Source organism: Bos taurus, chromosome 20, assembly GCF_002263795.3.
Source record: "Bos taurus isolate L1 Dominette 01449 registration number 42190680 breed Hereford chromosome 20, ARS-UCD2.0, whole genome shotgun sequence".
NCBI lineage: Eukaryota > Metazoa > Chordata > Mammalia > Artiodactyla > Bovidae > Bos > Bos taurus.
In genome coordinates this window covers 38,473,219-38,495,295 of record NC_037347.1, presented here as the reverse complement: position 1 = coordinate 38,495,295, position 22,077 = coordinate 38,473,219, and the positions used below count along the sequence as shown (strand labels likewise).

The window sequence follows — 22,077 nt, the reverse complement described above, 5'->3', positions numbered from 1 at the left end:
AGGATTGCTTTACTATATATGGAAATATAATGGTCAAATAGAATGGTCAGATTAATCAAGTGGGATTTTATAAAATATAATTAAGGTAAATAAATAAAAGTATATTTTTTAATTTATTGTTTCCCCCCCCAAGGAAATCAATTTTGTAATATTTTAGATTTCAAAACTGCTTTAAGATAGAAAAAGTTTTGGAAGAATATACACCAAGCTATAAACATGATGACATATAGGGAGAAAAATGAGTTTAGAGAAAATGATCAAAAGGAACTCATAATTTTTTCTCTGTATTTTTGGAATATAAATTAGCATAAATACTAAATATATTTTTATATTTACATTTATTGAATTACAAATCTCCTGTGTTCCACATTCAATTCAGTGCTAAGGGCATACTTTGTTCCATGTCTTATAATCTGAGGTGGGAGTGTATATCAGTGAGCAAAAGTGACAGGGCTCCCAAACTTTAAGGAGTTTACAGTCTAAAAGAGAGGGACCATAAACTCATATGTAAATGAGTTTATATGAACCAGCAGATGCTGATGATGTCACCTGAAAAGAAAAAGTAGAGTCAGGGAGATGGCTTTGAGAGAGTGAGGTTTAAACAGATTGAAAGACGATTGACAGAATCAGCCACTGGCTCTGGGGAACCATTTCAGGTCACCAGAAGAGCTGAGTGATGGCCTTGAGGCAGAAAGGTGCTTGTGCAGCAAGGTAGGGGAAGAGAAGGGAGGAGGTTAGAGAGGTGAGCAGGAAGGGAGAGGAATCAGGTCAGCTAGGGTCATGGAGGCCATGATGAAGACGTTGAGAGTCCAGGGGAGTCTTTGCAGGGTTTAAATAGAGACTTCCCCGATGGCTCAGTAGGTAAAGAATCTGCCTGCAATGCAGGAGACACAAGAGACTCGATTTCAGTCCCTAGGTTGGGAAGTTTTCCTGGAATAGGAAACGGCAACCCATTCCAGTATTCTTGCCTGGGAAATCCCATTGACAGAGGAGCCTGGTGGGCTACAGTCCATGCGATTGCAAAGAATTGAGCACACTAGCACATAGTATCATTTGACTCATAAAATGCTCACTCTAGTGGCCGAGTTCAGGATAGACGCTTGGGATGTTCTGTTCATCTAACAATATAAATGCTGGAAAAAATAGAAAGGCTAACTATCTGAGGGCCAAAATCAGGCATCAGAAAAGCAAACGGTATTATTCAGCCATAGAAAAGAATGGAATAATGCCATTTGCAACAACATGGAAAGATCTAGAGATTATCATAACAGGTGAGGTAAGTCAGAGAAAGACAAATATTATATTCTATCAAATGAATTTATTTATAAAACAGAAACAACTTGCAGACTTAGAAAACAAACTTATGGTTACCAAAGAGGAAGATAGGAGAGGGATAGTGTGGGAGTATGGGATTAACAGATGTATGCTACTGTATATAAAGTAAACAACAAAGATTTACTGTGTAAAATAGAGAACTATATTTAACATCTTTTAATAAACTACAAGGGAAAAGGAAGAAATATATCAGATTTGACCATTGATAGAAGAGAACTTCAGTGGGCAAAAGTCAGGCTTACACAGGTCACCCCAGAAGGCATGCTCCCTCTTCGTGGCATGAGTGACTAGAACTCAAGCCGAAAGCCCCAATCTCTTTGATTTAACATATTAGAGGATGAAATCTGGGGACACCAGAGCAACTAAGAATTAAAGAGGAAGATCTTGAAAAGGAAGGAGCTAGAGGAGGAGCTCCCACATCTGTATATACATTTTCCTTAACTGCTTGCTGGATTCCAGAATTGTACTAAAGGATCAGTGTCTTCACCAGAGGACATGACCATTTAATTTTTTTTCCCCTCCAGATATTTAGAATCTGGCTTTTAAATGAGCTCTTCCCTACCATCCCTTGTTTATTTTCACAGCTCACTGTGCGTGCTCAGCTTGGTGCAAAATCAGAAAGGCTGCTGAAGAAAGGAAAGAGCATATCTGATATATTGCTAGTCAGCATCATGGTAAATGCCATTAAGTATGTATCTATGTACCACAATTTCTTTCTTATGTCTTTTAATATATTAGCAGGTAGAGCTTTATAAAGAATAATATAGAAGTCATTTTAATTTTTAATATCTAATGAATACATACAGAAAGAAAAAGATGTATTTTGTGATTTTCATGCCTGTATTTCACTTTCCTCCCTTTTTCAAACTTGACTTCACTCACCCAGATGGGAATTCAAGTTAGGTTCTGTTCTCTTTTTTTTCAGCTGTGCTGGGTCTTCCTTGTGATTCTTAGTCTTAGTTACCCCAGGGTATGTGAGATCTTAGTTCCCTGACCAGGGATGGAACCCGTGTGTCCTGCACTGGGAGGCAGATTCTCAACCACTGGACCACCAGGGAAGTCCCAAGTTCTATTCTGTATGGGGAATTCAAGGAGAAATTAGACAATTGGAAAAGCCATGGAACAGGTTTGGGAGAGGAGAAACCCTCACTATATGGCCTTGGGTCAAAGTGCTTCCTCATTTTGTGTTTCGGGAGGAGAGAGTGATCCCAGGGGTCCAAAGGCCAGGCAGCGCAGGGTAGGAAGGCAAGGAGAAAGTAGAGGTTGCACCGGCAAGGAATAGCATATGCATAGCACAGAGGTGATATGTGATAGGGTAAAGAAAAAAATTTAAATAGGCTATAATTTTGTGATTCCTCCTTTCTAAGAAAAAAAAGGTTCTCATCAGCCCTCCTTTACAATTGAGAAAAGAGAGAAATTTTAAAAAGCCATAGCGGCTCGGTTAATTAATTCATGCAATAAAGAAATGAGGCAGAGCAGGATGCTAAAAGAAAAAAGGCTCGTGTGAAAGACCTTTGCAGAGCATCGAGTGGGTGAGGGGTTGGGGGTTGTGCTGCTTGGGAAACATTATGACCAAGAAAATGAAGACAGGAGGCTTTGGAGAATTTTTCCTGGGCGTCTGCAATGGACTCTCCCTTTTGAGTTTCCTTAAGAGGCTTCATTCAAGGTTTAAGTTGCCTCTCAGTGGCGATATATCTTGGACTGATTGCTTTTTTGAAGAAACTTGGCCACAGGGATGCTATTCCCAAAGCTGAAAGGGATCTCATTCTAACAATTGTAGCATTTTTCAAAAACTGGAATAAAACATGTCTTAGCCATGGCATTCATCATTCAAAGAAAATTGCAAATGAAGAGCATCAGCTCTAAAATGGATCTTAGCTTTGGTTTCCATGGAGTTGGAGTGTCTACACCCCACCCTCAGAACTCTGCTACCTTCCCACTACCACCATCCTCTCTGCACCTGAGACATGTTCAGAGAATTGCCATCAGCCTGAGAGCCTTCCATTTAGTCCAAGTGCATCCTTCTTCGATAAGGAAAGGAAGGCACGTGGCAGTTCAGCTGGGCAGTCCAGTCACATGACAGGTTAGTGGTGTAGCCAAAGTGGAAGTCTCCTCATTCCCTGTCGTCTGGTGTCCTCATACTACAGTCTGACAAGCATGCCTTGGCCTCCTCCTCCCCTTGAAGTAGCTCCTGAGACAGGAGGTGGGAGAAGGTTCCTCAGATCTGGTAAAGTGCTCAAGAAGTTTCTTCTCAGACTGAGGCCAATGAATTAACAATCCCATTCTCTGCAGAATGTTTGCCATGCTCTAAAAAAGTCATAAAAGCAAAATGCAGGCTTTCCTTGCCCTTCATAGCCTAATAGGAGTAATAGAAGCAGTGACCTGAAGGCAGCTTAATACTATGGAAAGATCACTAGATTTGGGGTCACTTGCACTTTTGTGACTTTGAACAAGTAATTAATTAAACCTCTCTGAACCTGAGTTTTCCCATTCCTTCCTTGCCACACTGTCAGAAGGATCATACACAGGCACCAAAACACACTTCCAAACCTTTAGAAAGGGAATTCTAAGTGTTTAAATGAGTTTTAATGGAGAAAGAAATGAAATTATAATTTTTCACCCAAAAGTCAAAGTCTTAATTGTACATAATTTAAGGATTTTGCAAGAGCAAAGTTGAAGTTGTGTTCCAATTTAAAGAACTAAAATAATAGTTTTTGGAGCACCTATTGTCTTTAAAGGATATGACATTGAATGCAAAAACTGAAGAAATGATCCTTACATTTCAGCAACTTAGAATTTAATTGAGATAAAGAAGACTCCCTTGAATTTTTCTAAGTCAAGAAATGTAAGAGTTAACCAACTGTGTGAGGAAGTGAATGAGAATCCAAAGGAGTTCAGATCAGGCTCTTGTGACTCCATGCTGGATTGGGTGGGGTAGGAAGAACCTTCCAGGTTGGCGATGTGAGTTTCCACCATATGCTAAATTCTGTGCTGAGTTCTTAAAATATGTTATTTCAGTTCATCCTCACCAGTATCCTGTGAGGTATGTTATGTTATCCTGCTGTATAAATGAGGAAATTGATGTTCTAAAGAGGAACAGCCTATGAAGGCAGCTAGAAAGTACTATTTATGTTCACGAAACAGCGAGGAGATTGGTGTGTTCAAAGTGAATGGTTCAAAACTGTGAGAGAGAATTTATAGGGGAGCAAGTTGTGGCTAGTTCATTTTAAATAGCACATTGTGGCTTCTGGAAAGGATTTGGAGGGCAGCAGGGACCCACAGAAGGATTTTGAGCAAGGCAGTGTTTGTGGTACAATAGGAAGCCTAATTTTGGCTGTGTGTGCATGCTAAGTCACTCCAGTCATGTCCAACTCTTTGCAACCCTATGGACTGTAGCCCACCAGCCTCCTCTGTCCATGGGATTCTCCAGGCAAGAATACTGGAGTAGGTTGCCATGCCATCCTCCAGGTGACCTTCCCAACCCAGGGATGGAACCCAAGTCTCCTGTGGCTCCTGCATTGGCAGGCAGATTCTTTACCATCAGCGCCACCAGGAAGCCCAATTTTGGCTGTAAAGAAGTAAAATTTTTGCAGAAAGAGGTTACTGTGAAGTTGAAAGAAAGATAAAGGCAAGATTCATTGTGTTGTTATTTCTAAAGGGATTTGTATCTATCAAACTATTAATTATTTGTCTTTTCTTTAATTTAGTCAGATACCTATGTATAAAGGTTGGATCCTGGATGGCTTTCCAATGACATTAAACCAAGCAAAGCTTTTGGAGGAAGCACTCACAGGCTACAACAGAAACCTCATAGAACTGGAGGGAAAGAAATCACACACATCCACATTAGCTGTTGACCCTACAGCTTCCAAAGAAGTGCCTCTTCCCCCTTCTGCATTTGATTTTGTCATGTTATTAGACATTTCAGATAATTCCTCACTGAATCGCATGAATGACATCATGGGTAAGCTGGACACCTTTCTAAAAATGTCCTTTTATGTAACTCAGAGTTCTTTATTTTTCTTTGAAATGGTGAATATTCCCATTTACAATTGTAAGTGGATAATAAAGAATCCATTTCAGACTTCCAAAGAATTACCTAGCACAGCTTAGTTGCCTCCTGCTCTGTCTGTATTCAGCACTCTAGCCCAAACCTGAAGCTAGTAGAGAATTCCATGGTGACCAAAAGCATCTCATTCAACCCTTCCATCAACTTGGCAGCTCCCCTGGCCCTGAGGTGCCCTCTTTGAGACTTGCATGAATGAAGGAGCTTCTCATGGCTACTTAGTATATCTTGATGTGTTACTCTAGTGAAGTTCATGAACCACATTGGGGCTACAAGCAAAGATTGCTAACATCCTTCCCTTGGATTGTGTATTAACTGAGGAGCAGTTACAATTGACTGAAGTCCTTACATCATGAGGTCAAATAGTCTTGCCAAGATTCATGGTTTAACTACTTTTCATTGTTGAGATGAAAATATCACTTTATTCCATAAATTAAGTAATTATGAGTAAAAGCACACATTCTTAGCTTTGCAAGTTATTTAGGCATTTGACCTTTGGAAAGCTAATTCTTTCTTTCTTCTAAACCTCCATCTCACAATATATATAATAGAATGGCTCATTGCATTATTACCGGATAATTAAAGGGAAACTGTTTTATTACTCACAACACTTCTGACACCAAAGGTGTATGGGTTTTCCATACCACCCAGTTCTTCAGTTCTTAATAAACACCAATTGGGTGTCCTAGAATTTAATTCAATCCTGGCAGTAACTTCCCAGAATTATCACAGATTTTCACAGTTGGCTCAGTCCCACAAGACTTCTTCGCACTTCAGATGTCTGCCTCAGTGCAGTGGATCCCCAGGTTACCCACGCTTCTGTCTGACTTGACTATAAATTAGGGGTTTCCATGACCCCTCCTCAGGTCTGATAGATTATCTATAATTACCTGTAATGACTCACAGAACTCAGGGAAGCACTCTACTTACTATTACTGTTTCGTTGTAAAGACTGACGTAGAAGATACAAATGAACAGCCAGTTGAAGGGGTACACAGGGCAGAGTCTGGAAGAATTCCAAGCTCAGGCCCTTCCCCTGTGGAGTCTGGTATGTGACACACTCCTGGCACATGGATGCATTCACCAACCCACAAGCTCTCTGAACCCCTTCTTTAGAGTTTTTGTGGGAGTTCCATTATGTAGGTATGACTGACTGTATAACTGAGCATTGGTGATCAGCCTCTAGCCTCTTCCCATCCCTAGAGACCTGGGGTTAGGACTGAAATTTCTACTCTGTGGTCAGCTGGTTGCTCAGGCAGAAGGGCTCCACCGTCCCAAGAGTCACCTCTTTGGCATAAACTCAGATAAGGTTGAAAGAGGCTAATTATGAATAATAATAATAATATAAAAACCCTCCTTTTACCGCTATAGGAAATTACAAGGGTTTTCAAAGCTCTGTGTCAGGAGACAAAAACCAAATATACATTTCTTATTGTCTCACATATATTAAGTGAGATAAATGTTAAACACTGAGTATAGAATCTAGTTGGAGAAGGAAATGGCAATCCACTCCAGCACTCTTGCCTGGAAAATCCCATGGACGGAGGAGCCTGATAGGCTACAGTCCATGGTGTTGCAAAGAGTCGGACACAACCGAGCGAATCTGGTACATGCATCAGGAACAAGAGTGGCAGGACATCAGGAAACACATCGGGAAAAACAGTGGAAGACTTTGAAATGAACACAAGATTATTGGATATTCTTTCACTAGAAGACTGAGTATTGTCTATGGGACCCCTTGGCGTATTTGGTTTCATAGGATTCTGTACCTTTCACTGGCTTAACTCATCTCTTCTATAACCATAAATTGTAGAAATTGATGGTTATTCAAATGATTCTTGTCCATAGACATACAAATGAATTTTATTCAATTAAGATAGTTAATTTCTATATGCTGAAAAAGATAATTTCAAGTATGACATTGTTCTATACATAGTAACCAGTTTTTTCATCTATTACCATCTATTTTATCATTCCTGTCTGTGAATACGTCTTATTCAGATTTTCATTTGAACTAGTTGTAATACCTTGCTGATTCCCTCACTAATTAAAGAATTAGATGATGTTATTGTACACTGTATATGTACAATATGTTTGCTGTTACAACTAATATAATGACATTTGTGGCTAAGAGAGACTTAGGGAATCATTTCCTCCTATATTTATAGGTGGACATTTAAAGCATGAGCACTTGACTCTTCCTTATTTTGAGTTGGTATAATTTTGAGATCTTCCTTTCACTGTTTATTTAAATAAAAGGACAAAACCATTAGATACTACTTCAGCTCTTGAGCACAGTGCTTTACACTGAATGCTGTCCATCAAATTCCAAAAGGGAGAATTTACTTCTCTCCATACAAGGAAGTAGGGACTATACTGACAGTAGTGATGGGTGTTCAGCTAACTTCCTATTCTTGTTCAAGGATATCTGAGGATTGGTGAAGATACTGCCAATCCATGGCTGTTTATTGGCAGAACAGAGCCCACAACTCAAAGCAATCCAACTTGCTTTCAAGATTCTTGATCTCGGTGCTATTTATGCTATTTTCAGTTTGGGAAGCCACTGAGCTGTATATTCACGTATGCATTCTTTTGGAAGGTATAGTTCAATAAGCAGTTTGAAAATTTAAAAAGAAATTCAGAACTTGGAGTGAGATAACTGGAATCAAATGCTTTTTCTTTCATTTATAAACTATGCCATTTGGGGCCAATTTTAGAATCGCAATCCTACTTTACAAGTTTTGTTGTGGACATAAAATAATGTACTACAGTCTTCCCTTAGTATTCACAGGGGATTAATTCCAGAACCCATTTGGATACCAAGAGGAGGGCATGGCAACCCACTCCAGTATTCCTGCCTGGAGAATTCTCATGGACAGAGGAGTCTGGCAGGCTACAGTCCGTGGGGTCGCAAAGAGACACAACTGAGCGACCAAAATCCAAGGATGCACAAGTCTCTTATATAAAATTATATGAGATTTGCATATAACCTATTCACATCCTCCTGTATACTTTAAATCATCTCTAGATTACTTATAATACCTAATACAATGTGACTGCTATATAGTTGCTACACCTGGAAGAATCAAGTTTTGCTTTTGGCCCTTTCTGGAATTAGTTTTCCAGATATTTTCAATCTGTGGTTTTTTGACTCCACCGATATGGAGGGCTGACTGTATGTGTAAAAACATTTAAGAACTGTGTGCTAAATTTTACCTATAAATCAAGTAAGACAAAGACAAACATTTCCATTGGGTTGATGTCTTTGATAACCAGAAGGAGAGCTGTTTCAATGGAGTGGGGGACAGGGAAGGATGGATTGCTATGGAACGGAATGTGAATGGGGGTGAGGAGGTGGAGAGTGTGAGTATAGATACCTCTCAAGAAACTTGTCTCTGAACAAAAGGAAAGAACAATGGAAACAGGATATTTTTATCATTATTGTTATTGTATTCCTTTTCTCTCTCCCTCTCTGTCTCTTTCTCATCTCTGTCTCTGTCTCCCTCCCACCCTGTTTTAGGAAAGGGTACACTTATATGAAAGAGCTCAGCTGATTTTTGAGCCAGAGAGTCAGTGAGGTTACAAGTCAAAAAGAGAGAAGGATATCATCTAAAGGCTGGTGCAGCAGAAAGATATAAACTGAAGTTGTCAGATGAGGGAGAGAAGTTGAAATGTTCAACCGTGCAACTCAGGTTTGCTAAAATAATAAAATAATAAAATCAAGTCAGTATAGTGCTTGTCAATTTGGGGAAAACGATGTACAAATTTAGGGGGATGGGTCATAGAAACTCATCAACTATAGAGGAGTGCTGGCAGGACAATAAGGGTATAGATAAGGGTATAGATCATTAATATTGCAGAGATGGGGCCATTCCAGAGGTGGAGCCCTTCGAGGTGATCAAAAAATCCAAGATATGGCCATGTTAGTGACGTGGAGAGAAGAGGAAGGGTCCAAAGCCTGGGTGCAGTTTGGGAAGAGAAGAATGCTGATACATGTTCTGAAGTCCTTGACAACAATGAGCTAGTGACCATGGATGGTTCATGATAGTTCCCACAGTCTTCTTCCATCACTCATTGTCGTCAGCATCTTTGGGTTTTCTGAATAACCTAAAAGCATATTCTGTTTTGTGAACTAATTTCCTCTTTTTGTATCATGAATATAGATGGAGGACAATTGATTGCTGTATCCTGTGAGGGGTCTTCATCTTCTTGAGTGCTATTAATTTGCTCTTCAGTGTTCTCTTGCATTAACTGAGTAATCTAGTTCCTTTTAACCTAGTTCAAGGCTTTCTTTCCCTCTTTATGATTTTCCATTTATTCTGAATTCATAAGTATTCTGGACATTGTTCCTTAATCCTTGCTAGGACTCAATCAGAGGAGTTGAAATTGGTTTTGGCTTCAGTCTCCTGTGGTATGTTCCTTTCTGTCTCTTCTACAGGGAAAAAATCATAAAGTCTAGAAAGATAAATTATTGTGACAAATAACATGCATATTTGACTTTATGGCTACCCTGTTATTTCATCCTTAATTTTTACATCATGGTGTTGATTTCCTTGTTTGTTATTTATGACAAACCATCATTTTTCAGTACCTTCTCTTCATGATCAATCCCAAGATGTTCTACCTTGAAACTAGAGCTCCTCTTAAATGTTGTATCTTACCTCCTTCTCCTAATTTCTAAGGGAAATTTGAATTCTGACCTCAAAACTATACTTTACTTTTTCAGTATTTTGTTAAACATTTTAATTAATATTCAGCCAAAGAGGAAGACCATATTCATTTGGCTTTTTTGTATCAGTATATTTTGGCAGTGCTACTGCAACTTTGATTGGTGTAGCAGATTGTCTAATTAAGTAATTTCAATATCATAGCTGAAGCATTTTCAAGTGAAACTCCTCTTGAAGATATCAATCAGCGTGTAGCTGCTAAAAACAAAGATACAGATGAGGACCAGAATTTAAGAGATCAAATACAGCACAGGTTAGTTTAAAACTCATTGTCTTCTTGTTTCTTGCCCTGTGAACAAACTACCAACTAGTCACTTTAGAATCATCAGATCTAGGGGGAAAATGTATTTCCTAGCGTTCACTGTTTTATAGGTAAAACAAAACTAAGTAGCTTTGATATTGAGTGAAATATTTGTGTGCTAGCTTTTATATTCAGAGTATAAGTCATCATAGTCACAGAAAAAAAGAATTAAATCAAGCAACATTTCCCTTTATGGCTACATGAACTTACAAGTTCATTAGAGGGAATCCTAATTCAGCTCTCTTTCAACAAATGCCAATGAAGATCTTGGAATTTGAAAGATCTAGGCATCAGATTATAGAGTGTAGTTCTAAAACTAAAATTAAATGATGCTTAATAAGCATTCTTTTGGTTGTATGCAGTTTGCTCATTGGAGAAGAAAAATTAGACAAAATTAAACAATGTTTTGAAAACTTGAGAACTCTGAAAACATGAGTTGAGGCAACAAAGAGGAATTTGATTCATGAAGCCTATCTACTCTCAGAGGACCAAACTCATTCCAAGAGTATGTTTGAGTAAAGCAAATTCCCAAGGACAGAAGAGTCTGGTAGACTCACAAGAGTCAGACATGACTTAGTGACTGACTAAACCACCACCACCATCAACACTTACTCAAGGGTCTCTTGAACTTCTCTATCTATGAAAAAGTAGATAACCTATGTGGCTCAGGCTATAGCTGCCAGGAGAAGGGTACTCAGTCTACTATAAGTACAGGTGATGTTTCCTTAGAACTTCATTTAGAAAACTAAACCCACATCAAAAGTTTCCTGAAATGGTAGAATTTCCAAATCTTCTCTTACTCTTTCCTATACCTCAAAACATATGGCTAGTTGGCATTAAATGATGTCTTCTTTAAAGTGGATGTATTTCGTTGCCTGTAGACTTCTTAAAGTTGCTTTTTTCAGATATATTGGCAGCTGGTTTTTTCATCATGTACATTAGATAAATCATGCTTAATATTACTTCAACATTTCAATCAGTATGTGATATTCATATGTGATGTGTGATATATATGATATATTCAGTATGTGATATTCACATATTCAGTATGTGATATTCATATAATTCATGATATTATATTCATATAATATTTGGGTTTTGCAGAATTGTAGGCTTCCTGGACAACTGGCCTTCATTGGAGCAGTGGTTTACAGAGCCAGAAAACATTTTGATAAAAATCAATGCTGAAGTAGATAAACAGTCATTGTGCCAAAAAGTAAAGGAAATGTTTATGACTGAAATAATGAAAAAAGAGAATAAAGGTAATTACAATTCTTTTATAATTTTGAGTTTATGTAACAAAAATGTAATGTGTGGTTTTGATGAGCTTAGGAAGAAATGAAATGTTACCCTTTTGTTTATCAATCATACTTGACTTCACTGACAACTGTAATTTCTTGGTATAATAAAAAATAGTCAAAATTATCAATATCACAAAGGTTCTAAAACTGTCTTGGTAGAATACTTTCTCCCATCCCCAAATTTGTGACCTAACTACTATGATTTATCAGTGAACTGACACCGAAATAGTGCATAAGTGTAAGCCGCTATCACCTTGGGAACCCAGGAGTTCACACTTAGAAAGACAAGCTTCCACATCTAAATGTCCACTCCCCCAAAACATCCATGTGAAACTTTCACACAAAACAAATATATAAAAGGCTTAACATGTTATTTTGACAGTCAGAAATTAGGCTGAGAGGAGGAAGGTAACCTCTAGAGTTGAGATTGAAAAGCAAAAACAAATTGAGTCTAGGTTGTAGCTTCAACAAGTCTGACCCAGACTTGCCTGGGAGTGTCCAGGAGTCTCCAGCAGAGGCGTGGGTCAGTGGTGGCCTGATGCTGGGTTGGGGGCAGTGAGTGTAGCAGTACATAAGTTCAGTTCAGTTCAGTCACTCAGTCGTGTCCGACTCTTTGTGACCCCATGAATTGCAACACGCCAGGCCTCCCTGTCCATCACCAACTCCCGGAGTTCACTCAAGCTCATGTCCATTGAGTCGGTGATGCCATCCAGCCATCTCAGCCTCTGTCATCCCCTTCTCCTCCTGCCCCCAATCCCTCCCAGCATCAGAGTCTTTTCCAATGAGTCAACTCTTCGCATGAGGTGGCCAAAGTACTGGAGTTTCAGCTTCAGCATCATTCCCTCCAAAGAAATCCCAGGGCTGATCTCCTTCAGAATGGACTGGTTGGATCTCCTTGCAGTCCAAGGGACTCTCAAGAGTCTTCTCCAACACCACAGTTCAAAAGCATTAATTCTTCGGTGCTCAGCCTTCTTCACAGTCCAACTCTCACATCCATACATGACCACAGGAAAAACCATAGCTTTGACTAGACGAACCTTTATTGGCAAAGGAATGTCTCTGCTTTTTAATATGCTTTCTAGGTTGGTCATAACTTTCCTTCCAAGGAGTAAGCGTCTTTTAATTTCATGGCTGCAGTCACCATCTGCAGTGATTTTGGAGCTCCCCAAAAATAAAGTCTGACACTGTTCCCACTGTTTCCCCATCTATTTCCCATGAAGTGATGGGACCGGATGCAATGATCTTCGTTTTCTGAATGTTGAGCTTTAAGCCAACTTTTTCACTCTCCTCTTTCACTTTCATCAAGAGGCTTTTGAGTTCCTCTTCACTTTCATAGCAGTACATGCATGGGATCTTTTGAAGGAGGTCACCATTATCTTCATTACCTCCACCATAGTTTGGCCTCAGGTAAATAGCAGGGAGGGAACACAGCTCCACCCATCAACAGAAAATTGGATTAATGATTTACTGAGCATGGCCCATCAGAACAAGACCCAGTTTCCCCTCAGTCAGTCTCTCCCATGAGGAAGCCTCCATAAGCCTCATATCCTTCTCCATCAAAGGGCAGACAGACTGAAAACCACAATAACAGAAAACTAACCAATTAATCACATGGACCACAGTCTTGTCTAACTCAGTGAAACAAAGAGCCATGCCTTGTAGGGCCACCTAAGACGAACGGGTCATGATGGAGAGTTCTGACAAAAAGTGGTCCACAGAGAAGGGAATGGTGAACCACTTCAGTATCCTTGCCTTGAGAACCCCATGAACAATATGAAAAGGCAAAAAGATAGGACACTGAAAGATGAACTCCCCAGGTCAGTACATGCCCAATATGCTACTGGAGATCAGTGGAGAAATAACTCCAGAAAGAATGAAGAGATAGAGCCAAAGCAAACATAACACCCAGTTGTGGATGTGACTGGTGATGGAAGCAAGGTCTGATGCTGTAAAGAGCAATATTGCATGGGAACTGGGAATGTTATGTCCATGAATCAAGGGAAATTGGAAGTGGTCAAACAGGAGATGGCAAGAGTGAATGTCGACATTTTAGGAATCAACGAACTAAAATGGACTGGATTGGGTAAATTTAATCAGATGACCATTATCTCTACTACTGTGGCAAGAATCCCTTAGAAGAAATGGAGTAGCCATCATAGTCAATAAAAGGCTCAGAAATTCAGTACTTGGATGCCATCTCAAAAATGACAAAATGATCTCTATTCATTTCCAAGGCAAACCATTTAATATCACAGTAATCCAAGTCTATGCCCTAACCAGTAATGCTGAAGAAGCTGAAGTTGAACAGTTCTCTGAAGACCTACAAGACCTTCTAGAACTAACACCCAAAAAAGATGTCCTTTTCATTATAGGGAACTAGAATGCTAAAGTAGGAACTCAAGAAACATCTGGAATAAAAGGCAACTTTGGCCTTGGAGTACAGAATGAAGCAGGGAAAAGGCTAACAGAGTTTTGCCAAGAGAACACTGGTCATAGCAAACACCCTCTTCCAACAACACAAGAGAAAACTCTACATGTGGACATCACCAGATGGTCAATGCTGAAATCAGATTGATTATATTCTTTGCAGCCAAAGATGAAGAAGCTCTATATAGTCAGCAAAAACAAGACCGGGAGCTGACTGTGGCTCAGATCATGAACTCCTTATTGCAAAATTCAGACTTAAATTGAAGAAAGTAGGGAAAACAAATAGACCATTCAGGTATGACCTAAATTAAATCCCTTACAATTATACAATGGAAGTGAGAAATAGATTCAAGGGATTAGATCTGATAGAGTGCCTGATGAACTATGGACAGAGGTTCGTGACATTGTACAGGAGACAGGGATCAAGACCATCCCCAAGAAAAAGAAATGCAAAGAAGCAAAATGGCTGTCTAAGGAGGCCTTACAAATAGCTGTGAAAAGAATAGAAGCAAAAAGCAAAGGAGAAAAGGAAAGATATACCCATTTGAAGGCAGAGTTCCAAAGAATAGCAAGGAGAGATAAGAAAGCCTTCTTCGGTGGTCAGTGCAGAGAAATAGATGAAAACAATAGAATGGGAAAGACTAGAGATCTGTTCAAGAAAATAAGAGATACCAAGGGACATTTCATGCAAAGATGGGCTCAATAAAGGACAGAAATGGTATGGACCTAACAGAAACAGAAGATATTAAGAAGAGGTGACAAGAATACACAGAAGAACTATACCAAAAAGATCTTCACAACCAAGATAATCACAATGGTGTGATCACTCACCTAGAGCCAGACATCCTGGAATGTGAAGTCAAGTGGGACTTAGAAAGCATCACTATGAATAAAGCTAGTGGAGGTGATGCAATTCCAGTTGAGCTCTTTCAAATCTTAAAAGATGATGCTGTGAAAGTGCTGCATTCAATATGCCAGCAAATTTGGAAAACTCAGCAGTGGCCACAGAACTGGAAAAGGTCAGTTTTCATTCCAATCCCAAAGAAAGGCAATGCCAAAGAATGCTCAAACTACTGCACAATTGCACTCATCTCACATGCTAGTAAAGTAATGCTCAAAATTCTCCAAGCCAGGCTTCAACAGTACGTAAGCCGTGAACTTCCAGATGTTCAAGCTGGTTTTAGAAAAGTCAGAGGAAAAGAGATGCTGATGTATAGAACAGTCTTTTGGACTCTGTGGGAGAGGGAGAGGGTGGGATGCTTTGGGAGAATGGCATTGAAACATGTATAATATCATATATGAAACGAGTCACCAGTCCAGGTTCGATGCATGATACTCGATGCTTGGGGCTGGTGCACTGGGATGACCCAGAGGGATGGTATAGGGAGGGAGGAGGGAGGAAGGTTCAGGATGGGGAGCACATGTATACCATTGGCGGATTCATTTTGATATATGGCAAAACCAATACAATATTGTAAAGTTAAAAAATAAAATAAAATAATAAAATACAAAAAAAAGAGAAAAGTCAGAGGAACCAGAGATCAAATTGCCAACATCTGCTAGATTATTGAAAAAGCAAGAGAGTTCCAGAAAAACATCTATTTCTGCTTTATTGACTATGCCAAAGTCTTTGAGTGTGTGGATCACAACAAACTGTGGAAAATTCTGAAAGATATGGGAATACCAGACCACCTTACCTGCCTCTTGAGAAATCTGTATGCAGGTTAGGAAGCAACAGTTTGAACTGGACATGGAACGACAGACTGGTTGCAAATGGGGAAAGGAGTACATCAAGGCTGTATATTGTCACCCTGCTTATTTAACTTATATGCAGAGTACATCATGCAAAATGCTGGGCTGGATAAGGCACAAAATGGAATCAAGATTGCCGGAAGAAATATCAATAACCTCAGATATGCAGATTACACCAACCTTATGGCAGAAAGCAAAGAAAAACTAAAGGGCCTTTTGATGAAAGTGAAAGAGGAGAGTGAAAAAGTTGGCTTAAAGCTCAACATTCAGAAAACTAAGATCATGGCATCTGGTCCAATCACTTCATGGCAAATAGATGGGGAACCAGTAGAAACAGTTTTTATTTTGGGGTGGGAAACAGACTGTTTTTGGGGGGCTCCAAAATCACTGCAGACTGTGACTGCAGCCATGAAATTAAAAGACGCTTACTCCTTGGAAGAAAAGTTATGACCAAGCTCAACAGCATATTAAGAAGCAGAGACAGTACTTTGCCAACAAAGGCCCGTCTAGTCAAGGCTATGGTTTTTCCAGTCATCATATATGGATGTGACAGTTGGACTATAAAGAAAGCTGAGCACTGAAGAATTAATGGTTTTGAACTGTGGTGTTGGAGAAGACTCTTGAGAGTCCCTTGGACTGCAAGGAGATAGAACCAGTCTGTCCTAAAGGAAATTAGTCCTGAATATTCATTGGAAGGACAGATGCTGAAGCTGAAACTCTATTCCTTTGGCCACCTTATGCGAAGAACTGACTCATTGGAAAAGACTCTGATTCTGGGAAAGATTGAAGGCGAGAGGAGAAGGGGACAACAGAGGATTAGATTGTTGGATGGCATCACCTACTCAATGGACATGAGTTTGAGTAGGCTCCAGGAGTTGGTGATGGACAGGGAGGCCTGGCGTGCTGCAGTCAATGGGGTTACAAAGAGTCAGACATGACTGAGCGACTGAACTGAACTGAACTATAGCTTCAAACATCTAGAAATTTGAATCAGTGTTTTTTCCAGCTATCAGAATCACTTCAACATTGTCCTAAAGATTTTATATTCCAGTCACTTATTACATGAACAGAATCCACTGCCACTTATTTAAGATTTACATTCCAATCCGTTCATTATTTTTAACAAATATTTTGTCATTAAAATAATAAATATTTACCTAGTCCATGTTACTAAACATCCTAATTAAGTTAAAAACAAAAAATAAAAGGATATGGTACTTCTATGAACAGTCTGCTGTTTTAAAATAAGCATAATATACTGTTAAGTGGGAAAAATCAGGTTATATTTAAATTTTCCCTTTTTTGTTTTTAAAAGTATATCTATTATTAAATTTGAGCTGTCCAGGTGGCTCAGTGGTAAAGAATCTGTCTATGCAGGAGCCATGGGTTCTATCCCTGGGTTGGGAAGATTTTCTGGAGGCAACGCCCTCCAGTATTCCTGCTTGGCAAATACCATGGACAGAGGAGCCTGATGGGCTGCAGTCCATGGGGTCACAAAAGAGTCAGACATGACTAAGCAATTAAAACAACAGCAACAATTATTAAAAGCCAATGGCAACCCACTCCAGTACTCTTGCTTGGAAAATCCCATGGACGGAAAAGCATTCCGTCCATGGTAGCCTGCATTCCATGGGGTTGCTAAGAGTCAGGCACGACTGAGAGACTTCACTTTCACTTTTCACTTTCATGCATTGGAGAAGGAAATGGCAACCCACTCCAGTATTCTTGCCTGGAGCACCCCAGGGACGAGGAGCCTAACGGGCTGCTGTCTATGGGGTCGCACAGAGTCAGACATGACTGAAGCAACTTAGCAGCAGCAGCAGCAGCACAGAAAATAGTGACAGTATATGCTAATAAAAAAATAAACTTCAACCCAGGAAATCTGAAGCTCTAACTTGCTTTATTCAACTATTCCTGACCAAACAGTGTCCCATCTAACATTCTGAAGGGAAGTAAAAAGTAGAATTTTTCATAGACACGAGGGACACGAGGGTGGAACAGGGAAGTCTTTAGCAAAAGGGGAAAAAAATGGTTACTTTGGGCCAGGACATCTTTTGGGCAAAGGGAACTGCAGGGGTCTTTGCCATACAGATTGACTCTTCTTCTTTGATAAAGAGGGGAGGTGATATAGAGAGGGCCAAATGACAGATCATCTCATTGGTGCCAACCAGAAAATTCCAAACTGATTGATTAAAATTATGAGGAAGGTAGAAACTGCAACTGAGGCAGGTAGTATAGGTTTGGTATCATGGACTTTATTTATTTAGCACAAGTGATGCCATTTTGGGCTTATGGTTTTCTCTTTAACAATAATACAGTCTTTGATGAGGAGGGAAGAAGGAGGACGAAGAGAATTAACAAGAAATTTCTCTTTCAGCTTATTTGTCTACATTGTTGAATTTTAAAGGCAATAATTATATATTACTTTCATAATCAGAAAAGACATTAATTTCCAGGTTGAAAAAAAATCCAATAAAACAAATCCTCCTTATCTTGCCAAGGTGAAAAGAACGATCTGAGGGCAATGGGAGAAATAGCCATACAAGGGTGCAGGTATCCACTGCCATTGGTACAGGGGTAAAGTTGTGGCCATTTCCAGGGTGGAGCCCTGGGAAGTCAGGGAGGGTGGGAAGGGCACACTGGGTAAGGTGAGCCTGAATCCGGAAGGGCAAAGGGCCCTAACAATTATAGGAGCCTAGACAATCCAGAAACACCCCAGAGCTGTCTCCTCTGCCTGGAACGCACACTCCCTCAGTGTCTTCAAGTCTTTGCTCAATAGCCACCTCCTCAGTGGGTCTACCCTGCAAAGCACGCCATTTAAACAAACTGTAAAAGCTGCCCCACAGCACTTGACGCCCTTCCCTCTGCTCTACGTACTTTCTCTAGAGCACTTACCACCTTCCAGCTTCTTATGTGACTTACTTTATTCATGTTTATGGTTTGCAAGCTTCACAAGGCAGTGATTTTTCTCTTTTGTTTTACTTTTGTATCTCTGGCAGCCACAACTGTGCCTAGCATTGTTTGTATTACTATTATTTACAGTATTGCTATAGTTTTACCTATTGATGGTATTGGCTCGCATGCATACTCAGTCCCTTCAGTCGTGTCCAGCTCTTTGCGAACCTATGGACCATAGCTTACCAGGCTCCTCTGTCCATGGGATTCTCCTGGCAAGAACACTGAGTGGGTAGCCATGCCCTCCTCCAGGGGAGCTTCCCTACCCAGGGATTGAACCTGTGTCTTTTATGTCTCCTACATTGGCAGATGGGTTCTTTACCACCAGTGCCACCTGGGAACCCCACAGTATTGGCATAGTTTTATCTTATTGTTATAAGGCTTCCTTTCCTTCAGGGCACAACTGAGATTTAATAACTAGCTAGTGCATGAATGGATGAATTTTATTAAGCCTTATTTGAGTACTGAGCACCATTCTAAATGCTTTATATGTATTTACCCCTAGAAGTTGGTGCCGCATGCTTTTCTGTTCCCTTCTATGTCCTCCCAATCCTCACCTCTTCTGTCATATTGCCCTTCACCTTCTCTTTAGGCTTTTTTCACCTCGTTTATCCACTAGGAAATTTGACGTAATTCTTTAGTTTCCTATCCCAGTAGATTAGCTAATTCTAGATTGTAAGTTTTAAAGTCGGCACCCTATCAGCAAGTCTTCTACCTGCTATAGATACACACACACACACACACACACACACACACGTCATCACCATCTCCATCAGAGGCAGGGGAAATGGTATTTCTAACCAGAGAGAGATGACGTCAAATGTCAGCTTTAAGGACTGGATAATTTAAAACATGAATTTAGCCTTAATTCAGTGAGAGCAATTTTATATTAAGTTAGGTTTATCTTAGTTTATGTGAAATAGTAGGTGTCTGGAGTTGCTAATAAAGATCCATTCTTATCATCCTGTTTGAAGTGAAAAAGAAATTAGAAGAAAAGGAAGCTGAGAGAAAAGAAGAAGTTTCCCTGACTGAGAAGACATCCCCTCCTCCTCCTCCTCCTCCCCCTCCGGAACCAGAGAAAGAGAAAGAAGTCCACCTTCCACAGGAGCGGTCCAAAACTCCTGCTGCGAAAGGAAAGCAAGCATCAGGTGACTGACAGTGATTGCTAACCCTGTCTACAGGTTTCTCATTTTCACTTAGAAAGCAATTGTAAATAATAGTACCAGTCCGTTTATCTATCAGTAGCGTTCACTTTCATGCACTGGAGAAGGAAATGGCAACCCACTCCAGTGTTCTTGCCTGGAGAATCCCAGGGACAGGGGAGCCTGGTGAGCTGCAGCCTATGGGGTCGCACAGAGTCGGACACGACTGAAGCAACTTAGCAGCAGCAGCAGAGTCAGGCTTTGAACAGCATCAGTCATGTGAAAGGAAGCTGTCTGCTCAGATGAAGTGGAGAGGCAGCAGTAGCTGAGAGCACAGCTGTCCCAAAGTGCAGGTACCTGACCACGTGGGATCCCTCCATGTGGGCATCCTCATGCCCAGATCCACTGATTAGAATAAGACCACAGACAAGAGAAGGGGAGGCACAGAGAGAATAACCATAAGGAGCATAGAGCAGATCAAGGGGACAGACTTCTGTTTGTTGGAGTGGTAGAGCTGAGTTTATGGACACTGAGACCTCCTTACCAAAATGAGAACATAACCAGTTGCCCACAAGAATAAGGGAACAAATCAACAGCATCCATTAGAGGCTAGAATACATATGTAACTGTTATTCTTTTGTGCTATGCAATTATAAAAGGCTAGAAACAAGCTCCCGACATCTCAGTAAACTTGTATCTTTACAACATATAGCATACATGGATAGTTTATAGAGAGATATTTTTTAGCTTAAGTTCTTTCTGTATCCTTAAGCACTATGGACCATGAAATGGTAGAATATATAATGACAAAAGTGAAATGCTCAACTGTTGGCATGTATGATACTGGGAGCGTGACAGGATCAACTTAGTGCTGTGTATATGAAACAAACGTGACTTATTTTCTGGTTTTGGCTTCGTAAGTGGTCAGCTGTGCAGTTACCAAGTCCACCTAGGTTTGCTTGTTATTGTGTCATGATTGCATTTCTAAAGACTATAATCTTTCTTCTTCATGGAGATCAGAGATGGGTCTGATTTTTCAAAATTAAGTTTACTTATATTAAACAAATAAATTTGAAAACTTTAATAACATTTATGATGGTCTGCTAAAGACCATTATATTCCACAAAATGGGACTTAACTAAAGACAAGATACACAAAAATATTTTTATTATATGAACAATGAAGCACAAAGCCTTTAATTAAACATACATAGTATTTCCCTTTAAAAAACAAAGCAGAGGTCTGGAGGACTAGTGGAAACCTTAAAAATGCTATTTAACTGGGGAAGACAATTTCCACAGAGGCTCAGTGGGGCCTGGCATTGTCCACCCAGGCCTCAAACCCAAGACCATGGCCTTCCCTCCCTTTCTTCACCTCAGCCTCATGACCAGGAGTCTCTATGTACTGGAGCCATTCCCTGAAACCAATCTGTAGCAGTCTTCTAAGTTTCTTAAGTTTGCTTGTGAATTTAAAATTGTATAGTTGAATACTGTGCATTTGGAGGAATAATAAAGCTGTTGTTGCTTCAAAGAGTGGTTGTATGTATCTGTCTCATTCTTCCCGCAAGGGCAGGGCTACTGCCTGAGCTTTTAAAATGCATGGCTGATTCATGTCAGTGTATGGCAAAAACCACTACAATATTGTAAAGTAATTAGCCTGCAATTAAAAGAAATAAATTTTAAAAAATAAATAAAATAAAATGCACAGAAGCGTTCACCCCCAGAGGCCTAATTACTGTCTTCCAACCTCAAGGCATCACTGTGAGGAGATCTCAGTGCTAATAGATGCTGATGGTGCCACAGCACAGGTCACACTGCCCTTACAGCTCGGGGAATCTAGGATAAGCGGTTTTATGGAGGGAAGTTCCCAGCAGGTTTATTTATATTTATATTAAAAAATTTAGTGGTTTTCAAAGAACACATTTTCAGAACTGAAAGCCAGAGACTTCTGAACAAGCCCAAAGCAAACATCCAATTACAATTTTCTTTAAAAGTTGAGAAGAAAAGTGAAATGATTTACTAAAAAAAAAAAAACAAGTTAGAAATGGGGTAAAGAAGGAAGCATTGTACAC

General features: G+C 39.9%; 1 protein-coding gene across 6 annotated transcripts in view; it reads left to right on the top strand.

The window, feature by feature from the left end:
* Nucleotides 1-22,077, top strand: part of SPEF2 (sperm flagellar 2) — a 202,549-nt gene that overhangs the window by 76,728 nt on the left and 103,744 nt on the right. For all 6 annotated transcript variants that reach the window (XM_059878899.1, XM_002696381.6, XM_010816825.4 and 3 more), the window contains 5 exons: nucleotides 1,920-2,023; nucleotides 5,043-5,299; nucleotides 10,273-10,381; nucleotides 11,534-11,691; nucleotides 19,839-20,012. In XM_059878899.1, coding sequence (XP_059734882.1) covers nucleotides 1,920-2,023; nucleotides 5,043-5,299; nucleotides 10,273-10,381; nucleotides 11,534-11,691; nucleotides 19,839-20,012 — 802 coding nt within the window. The remainder of the gene's footprint in view (nucleotides 1-1,919; nucleotides 2,024-5,042; nucleotides 5,300-10,272; nucleotides 10,382-11,533; nucleotides 11,692-19,838; nucleotides 20,013-22,077) is intronic.